At 43.4% G+C, this 12,749-nt stretch overlaps 1 protein-coding gene across 5 annotated transcripts; it reads right to left on the bottom strand.

The window, feature by feature from the left end:
* Window positions 1-1,708: 1,708 nt before the first annotated feature.
* CTSL (cathepsin L) lies at window positions 1,709-8,824 on the bottom strand. Of its 5 annotated transcripts, none has more exons than XM_075599075.1 (8): window positions 8,682-8,824; window positions 5,538-5,671; window positions 4,444-4,566; window positions 4,202-4,354; window positions 3,797-4,021; window positions 3,137-3,305; window positions 2,889-3,006; window positions 1,709-2,119 (listed from the first exon to the last, which is right to left on the bottom strand). In XM_075599075.1, the coding sequence occupies exons 2-8, from the start codon at window positions 5,658-5,660 to the stop codon at window positions 2,020-2,022; spliced, it is 1,011 nt and encodes a 336-aa protein (XP_075455190.1). In that variant the 5' UTR covers window positions 5,661-5,671; window positions 8,682-8,824; the 3' UTR covers window positions 1,709-2,019. The 5 variants fall into 5 exon arrangements, with proteins under 5 accessions (XP_075455190.1, XP_075455195.1, XP_075455180.1 ...); XM_075599080.1 differs by having other exon boundaries at window positions 8,674-8,744; XM_075599065.1 differs by lacking the exon at window positions 8,682-8,824 and adding an exon at window positions 8,437-8,461.
* Between the last annotated feature and the right edge of the window lie 3,925 nt (window positions 8,825-12,749).

Here is a 12,749-nt window from a genome sequence, read left to right as displayed (position 1 = left end):
ATGCATTTTTTATTTTTTAAACCCGCAATTTCTGGGACACATGGCAAACATTGAGATCCTAATCACACTATATCCAGTTATCAGCTTTAATAGAAGCCATGCAGCTTACAATGGATACTGCAATTGACTCAAAATCAATGCTCTAGTTTCCTTCAAATGAGCACACAGCTATCTCCTACAACAATTTGCCCTATACACAAACAGCCCACCTAAGTGTCCATTAATTCATGCAATTGAGACAGGCCTGTTAAGTTGGTTCACACCGTTGATGTATTTTTTATTACTTTATATTATCAATTGTATGTAGCATTGGGCACCCGTGTCCTTTGTTGACATGTAAATACACACAGAAGTCATAAAACCATTTAATATTTTTTTTTGCCGGAGGGGCCTTCAACATTGCAAGTTGCTCTGACAGCAAAGGGGGGGTTAAAATGGTCCAGTGCCTCCCAATGATCAACATTACACAAACCTGTGTGTTAATTCCAAAACCAGAGATACTGGAAACGTAGTGTTTGACCTATAGGACTTTCCCTAGTGTGCAGTTTCCATAGCAAAGAAAAAAGGCAATATATTTTAGGTCCTGTGCTACTGAACTTAGAGAAAGTACTTCCCTTCTCAAACACAAATGTTTACTTGTGTGCTAGAGAAGTCATTTTATTCTGTCTCAATTAGGCCACTCTAAGTCCCAGATACGCAATGGCATCCATTGCAATAGTGATTTCAGTTTATAGTGTAGGAGACAAGAGGCCGACAGGCGTGGCCGTGAGCAGTTCATCCTCATTGGCTGAACCACTCATGTCAAGCGGCGTAAAAAAAATAAAAAAAAATTTCAATTAACTTCAGCGCTTTTGGTTGCTTTGTTGCACCCACTATAGGTGTATGCAATGGATTAAATCAACTTGTTTTGACTAAACATGCCGTAGCCGGGACATAAATGCAGCCATAGACCTCTCACATTGATACTTGGGTCCTACAGTAGGACTGCTTGGCCGTAAAGCAAACAGCCTGTTGTACATGTACAGTGGGTCAAAATTCAGTCACACTTGTAGGAATACAAATCCTATCCAATATGGACTTGTTTCACCATGAAACTTTGTTGCCGTCTGTCTTCAATAAGTCTACATTGATACAGATCTGCTATTACGGAAGCGCGGCAGCATTTTCCCTTCACGTCGAGTGAAAATTGGCACTGTAGTAGTGTTCGATGCAACGCTGTTTATAGTGTATAGCACAACTGTTTTGCATGTTGGTACGGACATCTTTGCCATCAGGTAAATTTTACTAGAATGTCAAGATGGGCTATAATGGCTTTTACTTCCATGCAGCCATGTTTTGGTTTCTTCCAGCATTTAACTTCTTAAAAAGCATCAGTTCACACTGATCCTATAGCCCCTAAAGATCAGTAATGAACTCAGTGGATGATCTAAACATTCTGCATTAGAAAACAGAATGCGTCACCCTTGCAGCAAAACATAAGTGATGCAAGTCATCAGGAAGTTTGAGCATGGGGAAGAACCAGGAATAAAAGCCTACTTTTTTTTATTTTGCATTCTTGGCATGTTGGGCAACAATGTGGTTTGTATTAAGCTAGTGAACTTTGTGGTAGTTTCACATGGAGTAGGTTCAAAGAATGATCAATATTTTCCACTGGCACAGCAAGGCACAAACATGTGGATCATCTTTCATAATTCAATTGAGACCAATGTTTGTACTTTTCATAGAGCTTTATTTTACATCTAAAAAAAAAAAACTTAAAATCACATAAAAAAACATAAAACCATTAAAAATCAGTTTGTAAACAATACTAACAAGTTTCTCATCCGACTCAGTCTGTGGGACAGATCTCCAGCATTTTTGAGGATTGTTATGCATTTGCAGTGTTTTGTTCAATACTTCTGTTCCATACATGTCTGTATTAGATAAAAGTAAAATAGCTTACTCTGAAGACAAAATCTTCAGCACCATGTGCACACAAACAAGGTGTTTGGTCAAATTAAATCCAGTGTTCTGTTCACATTATACAAGAGGATAACTGGCAGCTGTTGCTATTCCACAGTGGTTCTTTCGGTCTTTAGCCATGTAAATGAAGCCTTTGTTTCCCCATTTCTCACTCCAGCTGCAAAGGAGAACATGGTAAAATTGAGTAATGCCACATAAAAGATACTAATCTTCAAAGAAAGGGAAAAAGTTACACCAATTCTATTCAGCAATTTCAACCCTGGAGACATTACAATGAAAGGCTTTGCGGCAACACAAATCACAGCTTCATATTCTCACCATGCAGACACGTGCCCCAAAAGGCTATTATACGTTACAATTTTGTTCTGCTTTTACAGGCGTGTATAAACCCTTTTATAACGTGACTAGGTAACAAGTCTATTTCAACATTATATGGTCAGAACTGCGTAACAAAGGCCAACTGACCTTGTACATTATGTTCAGCATGAATTAAAAGCAGCCATACTAATTTCACCCATCAGGCAAGTACCAATAAAGGAAAGTTTATTTGGAACCTGGACACTTCACCTTGTGTTAAGTTATGAAACTATAAAAAATGCGGACGGGAGAAGAATTGTAGTCATTTTAAGTAGATGCCAAATTTTTGTGAAACACCCATATTCCCCTTGCAAATTCCTGCGGTTTGGAACCTGCACCATAGCTCAGCCCTTCTGTCAGCAAAAATTATACAAGACTTTAACAGTGCAAATATCTCCCATGCTGAAGTGTAGAAGGCAGCGCGAGGCTGGAAAGCCTAACCATTTATCAATTTAACAAGTACATTTATATACACAGGTGAGATTAAATATATAATGCAACATCTGTCTTTACATAGGTGAATGATTGAAGCTTGACCTGGCAGTTTGATTTTAAGATGTGAAACATACCTATTTTTGACAATCCAGTACTTCTTCCCATCTACATCTTCACCTTCAAATCCATATCCCACCACAAGGACACCATGATCCAGATCCTCACTGCTGCACTCCGGGTCATAGTAAATACCTAGAAGACAGTGACGTGTATTTAGCAGACAGCGAAAAAAAAAAAAAAAAAAAAAAAAAACTATAGCAGAAAAACCCACAATCACTTGGAGGATTTGTTATAGCACAACTAAAAAAAATAAAATGCATACCAGATTGATAAAACTGAAACGTCTGATGTCCAGCGTCAATGGCTACAGAGACGGGGCCAACTGAAGCCACTGCTTCCATTAGGGCCCTCTCGCTTTTAGCTGGAACATCCACAAAGCCAGTATCATTTGCAGAGTTGTTAGAGGGATCATATTTGCAGTCTTGGTCATCCTATAGCAGAGGGGAAAAATGTATATAGTAGCAAGAATTTACATAATCGACAGGTTCAGATGGGAACAGCAACTGTAAAACCAACATGGGAGTTGAGGCTACCAATTAACACCGATCCCATATTTCAGTGGGGGAAATGGTTTGGTATGATGGGAAAAAAAAAAAAATCCTTGCGACACCTTGCCAACAAGCATGCTTGTATATACTTAGTGGGTTAACACATTTAGTTTAGAAAGATTAAAATTACATAGAGGAACAAAAGTTCAAATGTTTGTCTAAGAAATTATAACAAATGTGCATAGAATGTTTTAGCCACAATTAGTCCCTGGCCCAAAGTTCTCAAGTTTTCCTACCCAATTAATGTTTTTTTTATATATAACAGTTTGGGATGTAAATAAAGTTGATTCAGGGCATTCTTACCACTAAGCTACTTATGTAGTCAAGAGCAGCCACAAACACTGCATATGAAACCACATTCAATTGATGATTACCTTGCCAATATATGGATAAGAGTCCTCTGAATCTATGCCACCATTGTCTTTAATATATTGGAAGGCTTGATCCATCAGGCCACCATTGCATCCTTGATTTCCTTCAGGTTTAGAGCAGTCAACCAGATTTTGTTCACTTAGAGAAACCAGAGCACCAGATGTCCTGAAGTGCTGACCTTCAAGGGCACCAGTGGTGCTGAAAGCCCAGCATGAGCCACATGATCCCTGTATAGGAGAAGAGACAATTCATTCATATTTAGTGCAAACTTGGTGTAGTATTAGCATCATGGTTAATGACATTCCAACTGGAAATGACCCAAGACTTGGGCATGGTAGTTCCTGCATACAAAAATCTTACATGTAAACTATAGCACAATGTTTAACATATCAGGATCTGTTCAATACCTGATCTTTAACTGGTGTTACATATCCTTTGGTGCGCCAGTCCACCGATTTTGGTGCTTGGAAGAAACTGGGAGTCAGAAAAATTGATCCTCTTGCCTTTGTTGACTTTTTATTTTGGTATCCATTCATTAGCTGTCTAAATTCTTCTGTGGTCTGTTGGGAGGAAAAAAAAAAAAAACAGCGTAAGAGGAAAAGCCAAAGGCTCAGAGTCTGAATCTTTAACGAAAAATAGGTCTACTCACCATGTCGCCAAACTGATTCATCCCAAGTCTGTAAGTGTGCTTTCCTAGAGTCTGGTCAAGGTTGTGCATCTCAATCTTTTTCAGGTTCTTTTCCCACACCATTCTCCGCCAGCCTTCTTCTTTCTGGGGAAGAGAAACCAATATTTATCAGTCCTGGGCCCTTTTCTGTTTGAAATTTCTAAAGATATCAGAATAATTTCTCCACTTGACAAAGGTGATCTTCCCTGAAGTGTTGTGCATTTTATTCCGATATAATTAAAAAAAAAAAAGGTGAGATGTCCACCATTCTTCCGACATCTGTGATGTACATGTGAATGTGAGCCGAGGGATACTCTACACCTTTAGCACAGTAAAACATGTAGCACTGCATGATCTTTTTCATTACAGAATTGAAGCCGTTATCCAGAGCTGAACTACATTAATTTCAGCTTCCTGAAATGCATACCTTCATAGGGGATGCCTGTATCTGGCTTTTAAAGGCACTGCTCATGGAGGCCAACAGGGGTTGCAACAGGACGCATGGCTTCCTATTGGCCCACAGGATATTTATTTAAAGTGGCCATTTTGTTAGGCACAAGCGCCACGGCTGAAGAAATACTGGCACCCCCCACAGAGGCATCTATGCAGCTGAAGTTCAGCTCCGGAGACGCCCACTCCAATCTTGTAATAAATGTGCAGAGCTACATGTTTTTCTGCTTTGAAAATCAGAAATCAAACAAATAACAAGAAGCAGATCTGTTCGAACCCAGTGTTCCCAAGCAAACAAAAAAAAATTGTCAAAATGCAGCATCAATAACTTTATAGCTGACATTCAATAAAAAAAGAAGTCGATTACAGATTGGTTTGATTTATATTATCTGGCCAATTGAGAAAGTACTCTAAAAAGCCAGGGAAGCAAAAATGTGTCCATTTGGTTACATATCAGAGGTCAACAATGTATAAACCAGTGCTCTATTTCAGAGGGATTCTGAATGAATTATCACCCTTTTAATACCCACTAAGTGTGAAAAACCGCAGTGGTTTAGCTAGTGAGCAGCACGAGATTAAAATAATCCACATTTTAACATTTCTAGTAAAATCACATGTCCACTAACCAGTGCATAGGATTTAGTATGCCATGTCTTCCAGAGGTCCCAGTGGTTATCCAAGTCAGGATCAATTCCTGGTGCAGCAAATACGGTTGTCAGGCAGAGCACAACAATAAGGTACAGCTCCATAATTTTTTTGTCTGGAGATTAAATAGAAAATACAAAATGTAATATATCTACAGCTACACAAAGCTCCTTAGTACAGCACAATCAAACCTACAAACTGGTGCAAGTAACGCATTAAAAATAATTGCATCTATGATCGCCAAATTAATTGTGATTCAGTCTCTGTAACCATATACAAGATATATATATGGATGCATATACAAACAAGGTTGAAGCAAGCAGGAGGGGTAGATTTCTTTTAAAGTAAAAAAAAAAAAAAACAGCTCTTGGATTTGTTAAAGTTAGAACAGAAGGGCTAGGCACTAGGAATTAATGTCTAAGGGGTTCGCCAAACATAATGCAATGGTGTATCCCAGGCACCATAGTGGAGGACTGCACAAGGTAAGGCCCCAAATTTGAGCACAAGTGGTAACAGGAGCTTCCAAGGTCACTCCCCACAATGCTTTGCATGCACAGTGGCAAGGCATTGTGGGGAGTGACTTTGGAAACCAGACCACTCATGTCTGAACACAGGAGGTGCAGTTTGGGACCTTATGGTGTCCAATGACTGTATACTGCCCAAACAGTTAGCAATATTCTGATGAGTAGGCAAAGAGATTAATTAGGACTTCGCAGAACAAATATTTTCTAGTATGTAAAAAAGGTTGGGCAGCCATTGAAAACAATTCAGGCTGTAACTGTACTGGGAGCACCAAGATCATGTGACTGCAGCTGCTCCACCCAACTTGTTTTGGAGCAAACCTGGTCACAACAATTCCAAGTAATAACATTGCATGCACGATTCTTTAACCCCCACTGTGCCATGTTATCGATTACACAGCATTAACACACACACCACCAGGAAAAAAATAAAAATAATTTTCCATAAACAAACATCCCGAATACACAAAACGGCGCAGGTTTTTTTTCCCCCATTACATACACATGAACTCGACGAACTCATGTGTTGATCTTCTCGCTTTGATGTTTACATTGATTCTGCCACTGGCATAAAAATAGCACAGATCTGTTTGGGAAAACTCCCAAATCTATGTAGAATTGAGTGCTAAATACATGCTTTTTAAAAAAAATATTAACAAAAATATTTACACCATCTCCTGGGGTGTTTAAGCACGTGTTAACATATGCCAATGTTTCCCTGCTGCTTTGATGTTTGGGTACACAGACCCTTTAAACACGGTTGCTGGTAACATTACTATAGTACACAACACTGGCGTCAATACAGACTCACATTGCAACGAGACAAAGAAAACCCACGTTAAACGCCAATGTATAGCACACTGCTAAAAGCAGCAGCACTACCACCCCCAGCCCATGTGTGAGACCCCGGAGATATCACACACACACACACACACACACACACACACACGTCTGGTACAAGTCTGCAGCTGCACAGAACCGCGCCTCACCCACTCCAGAGAAACACAGGGAGGGGGGAGAGAGCAGCATACCCCCACCCACTCCAGAGAAACACAGGGAGGAGGGGAGAGAGCAGCATACCCCCACCCACTCCAGAGAAACACAGGGAGGGGGGAGAGAGCAGCATACCCCCACCCACTCCAGAGAAACACAGGGAGGGGGGGAGAGAGCAGCATACCCCCACCCACTCCAGAGAAACACAGGGAGGGGGGGAGAGAGCAGCATACCCCCACCCACTCCAGAGAAACACAGGGAGGGGGGGAGAGAGCAGCATACCCCCACCCACTACAGAGAAACACAGGGAGGGGGGAGAGCAGCATACCCCCACCCACTACAGAGAAACACAGGGAGGGGGGAGAGCAGCAAACCCCCACCCACTCCAGAGAAACACAGGGAGGGGGGGGGAGAGAGCAGCATATCCCCCACCCACTACAGAGAAACACAGGGAGGGGGGAGAAAGCAGCATACCCCCACCCACTCCAGAGAAACACAGGGAGGGGGGGGAGAGAGCAGCATATCCCCCACCCACTACAGAGAAACACAGGGAGGGGGGAGAGAGCAGCATACCCCCACCCACTCCAGAGAAACACAGGGAGGGGGGAGAGAGCAGCATACCCCCACCCACTCCAGAGAAACACATATAACCGAGGTGGGTCACACTGTCCCGGAGGCGGAGACAAAGTTTTATAGGCGAGTAGCCGGCGACGCATCGCTGTACAGCGCGCTGTCAGGTCAGCCCGTCCCCCCCTCCCCCCCCGACACTCAGGGGGGGTTAGAGCCGCAGCTACCGCGGGCGGCATGCAAGAGGCGAAGAGGCTTATACCGCGATAACGGGGCCGGTTAATCCTCCCGCTGCCAGGCGGAGCGGTCTCGGTATAGCGAGCCTACTCTTGTCAGGTCGCGGTGAGGACACAGTAAGCAGAACATGAAACACAACTAGCGACTACAGGCCGGTCCTGTACCGGCGGGGACAGCGGGGTTTCCCCCGTCCCTACCCCCCTCAGCAGTCCCTGTGATACTCTTATCCTGTACCCACACACCGTGCCCGTCCCCACTCACTGAGACACATCTGTACCCACACACCGTGCCCGTCCCCACTCACTGAGACACATCTGTGCCCACACACCGTGCCCGTCCCCACTCACTGAGACACATCTGTGCCCACACACCGTGCCCGTCCCCACTCACTGAGACACATCTGTACCCACACACCGTGCCCGTCCCCACTCACTGAGACACATCTGTACCCACACACCGTGCCCGTCCCCACTCACTGAGACACATCTGTACCCACACACCGTGCCCGTCCCCACTCACTGAGACACATCAGTGCCCACACACCGTGCCCGTCCCCACTCACTGAGACACATCTGTGCCCACACACCGCAGTGTGGTGGTGTCTGTGCCCGGATCTGATTGCTTCCTCCCCCCTCCCGCTGCACATGACCTGCTCACCCCCCCTCCCGCTGCACATGACCTGCTCACCCCCCCTCCCGCTGCACATGACCTGCTCACCCCCCCTCCCGCTGCACATGACCTGCTCACCCCCCCTCCCGCTGCACATTACCTGCTCACCCCCCCTCCCGCTGCACATTACCTGCTCACCTCACTGTGCGGCTCTCGGACTGGGAAGAAATAACAACAAGCCAGCAGCCCCGGCTTCCTTATATAGCCCGGCCCCGCGGTGACGTCACGCGCAGGGATTGGCCCCACCGTGGCTGTGGGCGGTGCTGGCCCCGGGGCTCAGGTGACTGCAGAGCGCGTGATGCTCCCACTTCAGGGGCAGGAGGAAAGGGGGGGATGGGAAGGAGCACTGTGTATGCAACGCTTCCCAGCGTCTGCTGCCAGGGTCTTTGTTATTGAGGACACATTACAGGTTATTCCAGGAATTTGCACACAGTACGTGGAGCTAACATTATTTACATGTAGGCTCTCATTCTCGGCTTCACCTAAATCAGCAGAGACTCAAAATCAATTGGATCCCTGTAAAAAGAAGATTATATAGATATAGATAGATATATATATATATAAATTATTATAGAAATATATAATATTATAGAAATATATAATATTATATTTTATATATATATATATATATATATTTATATATAAATAATGTTCTAAACTCTTGAAATGTACCTTGATCACATCCATACTAAAACAGGAAACCTAAATATACATACCATAACTTGCTCCTTGTCTTAATATACATATTAATTTAATCTGTTATGCTATGTGAATACCAGTCGATGTCTCACAGCTCATGTATTTTCTATTATTGGTGTGGGATGAAATTGAAGGTGTGGACAGAATATGCACGTGTCTGCGATGAAAAACAATTGAAAGCACTCCCAGCAAATCAAAGAAGTACAATGAATATGATCAAAATCTGTATTAAATGTGCACTCTTGCAGATTCAATTCCTCAAAGGTTTTAAGAAAGCATGAAAATGCAAACATTCTTTCAAAAATATCCAATACTCTGTTTTTAATGTATTTTTAATGTTAATAACTTGTGCTGTACTCATTCATTCAAAATCATTACTTCCTAACAAACCGACAGTCATTTTGTTTTATCCATTAAATCTAAGAATTACAGTATTCTCCGGAATACTTCCACCTTGAAAATACTTGAAACTATTGTTTTAATCTATATAGAGACATATTATGCATTTATTCGGGCACTAAACAGTAAATCTTAAATATTTCAAATACTATTATGAGTTTCTAAAATGTCTCCTTACTTATTATCTGATTAATGCTACCAAATAATCTGCTTTTGTGCAGGGCTGTAGAAAATCAGGAATAACTGCAGACGTCATAAAAAGCTTGTGCTGCAGGTTCGATTTTTAGAGGGTCCCAAACTCAATCTCCAATATATTGCTGATTTACATGCTAAGCCTTCCAGTGGAATGGTAGCCTTAGGCTGCGCTTATAGTGCCTGGCGACGGCGACGCTGCTCTAAAACAAATCCGTTGCATGCGTTTAAAGTAAGCGCGACGGAGCGACCAAAAATTTGAAAGCCAGCGAAATGTAATTTTTTTTAGAGACAGTCGCCACATGTGACGTTCTCTAAACCAATCACAGAGCGCTGCCCTCCTCCTTGGTGATGTTACTGGCCTTGTCGCCAGCGACGTCGCTTAAAACTAAAGTTCAACTTTTGGTGACGGGTGACGTCATCGGTCTTACATATGATTTGCAAGCGATCGAAATACAGTAAAATAATTACATTGTATATATATATCTTTATTTATATAGCACCACAGTGTGCTCATCTCTTTACAAAAGAGACAGTACAGTAAATTTTAATACAATTGCAACAAAATGAGGCAATAGGTAAGGAAACCCCTGCCCTGGAGAGTTTACAATCTAAGTGGTATGTTGGGAGACTAAGGCTGAGTCCATAGAAGGACAGTCAGCGCTGAGCTGTGCGGACGCTCCGCGCTGAGCCCCTGCATCCTCCATGAGGATGTCTTTAGAGGGGGCTCACGCGAGCGTCCGCAGGCGTGCTGAGGCGCTGGATTTTTCAGCCGACAGCCAAACTGTTTTTCAGAGCGCTGTCGGCTGAAAACATCCAATCAGCGCGGAGCAGCGTCAACGGCGCCATGACGTTGACGTCGGAGTGTCGCGGGCCCAGCGACGTCACTGCCCCGCCTCCCTCAGTCTCCCCCCGCCTCCCGATCGCGCCCGCTGGCTCGCCTGCATGGGCATGAAATCGCGCAGATTTCAGCAGGCGAGCCTCAGCGTCAGCGCGCCTCAGCCCTGCTACCCCCTCTATGGCCCCAGCCTTAGGCTGCGTCCATGCTTAGCGCAACCGCGCGAACAAAAGGCAGTGCCTCAGTGAGGTCGGACATAAAGCACGCAGGGCGACGGCACAGGCGATATTTTGCGCATCAAAATAATTCGATTTTGTCGCGCGACGGCCGAGTCACGGGAGTGGTTCCGCCAATGAGGGCGAACCAGCTGCGAGACGTCAGGGCCACGCCTCTGCCACACCTTCCCATCGCGTCTCCCCCAGGCCACAAATCGCCTCTGCTGCAGGCGCGCACGGCACCACGTTCGCGCCTAACATGGCCTCGGCCTTAGGCTGCGGCCAGGGTGAGAGCGCGCTGGTGCTCGAGCTCGGCGCTCATTTTGCTCTGGGGATTTTTGTCCTGCTAGTTGCACGCATAGGGGGGCGTGTCGGGGGGCATGGCCATGACGTCACAGAGCTGATTCGCCCTCATTGGGCAAACCGCTCACGTGATGCGCCAGTGAGCGGCAAATCAAATTGATTTGCTCACGAGCACGCACACGCTCACGCTAGACAAACACATTGTAGCAATGTGTTTGAGGGCGCGCGCCCGCTCAGCATCACCCTGGACGAGGCCTTAGAGATAGCGGGTGAGGGAATAAGGTAGCAATTTTTACCCCCCATCATCCCCCCCAAAAAATTCCGAGTAACAAGCACATATGGAGTCAGAGAAAAATAACAGGAATAAACGGGATGTTAAAGGGCAACTTCAAGCATTTTTTATTTTTTTAATAGTATACAGTGGAAGTAACTCATGATAGTGAAGAACTCCTTTTGTCTCTTATTTTAATTAATGTCTTTTGTTTTACATTGTAAACAATTTTGTGTAATTGATTTCCTTAGCAATAATTAATCACCCTTAAACGAACTGTTTTACTTTTTAGCGTCCTGTTAAAAATGAATACGTTTCTAATTTCTCTGGGTCCACTGAATTCAAGCTAATGTGCTGTGTATGTGTATCTGTTTGACTGATGGCCTCATAATTACTATGCAAAAAATTGACAAAATAATTCTCCTGAATTGTATTTAAAAAAAAGTTTACCATGGAAAAGTTTAATCTTTTATAAAATTATTTAAAATAAACTTTTTTTAAGGTGTCAATCAGATACATTTAACCTACCGGCATTATACATGTCACTGTCCTTAGTTCCCGTTTGTTCTGGATCCCCAAAATGACCTTAGGACAATACAGCAATATAAAAATAAAAATAAAATGTATAATGATATATAAAACTCTTTTCTTCTTCCTAACTGAGCGGTATATATGTTGTATGCGAGAAAATAGTAAGTGTTTTACTAATGTAGTCAAAAATATATGTTTTTGCACAGAAATATCTTATGGAGTTTTTACAGAATAATAGTGAAATGCTGGGTATAAAACTACATTGATACGTTTATGAGAGGACAATATTTGTAACGGTGCTTTAATTTTCTATGTTCCTCTCCAAATTTCTTGATGGCTATGTAAGTTGGAGGAGCATGATGGCAACTGAACAAGTACCTTTGTCTTTAGCAATTGCAGTGAGGACAGACCTGTGATGTTTCTTGGAACCCCCTGCCCTCACTCTCTATCTGTGATAAACAGGCACTTGGGCTTACTTATCTAGCCCTGTCACGTTACACAAACTCCAAAATGCATTGCATACATTATATTACAAGGAACATTGCTGACAGCTGCAAATAAAGGGGTGGTTATGTGCATGGGTGTGCTGGAAGTTGTTTGGAATATTGCAGTGAAGAGTAAATTGTTACAAAGGTCCCTCTCGTGGAAAACAATTTAGTTAGCATATGGTGATCTTCCTGATGCAAGTTCCTGTAAAGTCTCACTCATTTGTATTTTCAGAGGTCCCATAGAATTTGTAGTGCTTCTCCCTTGTAATA

This window comes from Ascaphus truei, chromosome 1 (genome assembly GCF_040206685.1).
Source record: "Ascaphus truei isolate aAscTru1 chromosome 1, aAscTru1.hap1, whole genome shotgun sequence".
Lineage (NCBI taxonomy): Eukaryota > Metazoa > Chordata > Amphibia > Anura > Ascaphidae > Ascaphus > Ascaphus truei.
Note: the sequence above shows the minus strand (reverse complement) of the source record. Positions and strands in the feature narration are given on the sequence as shown.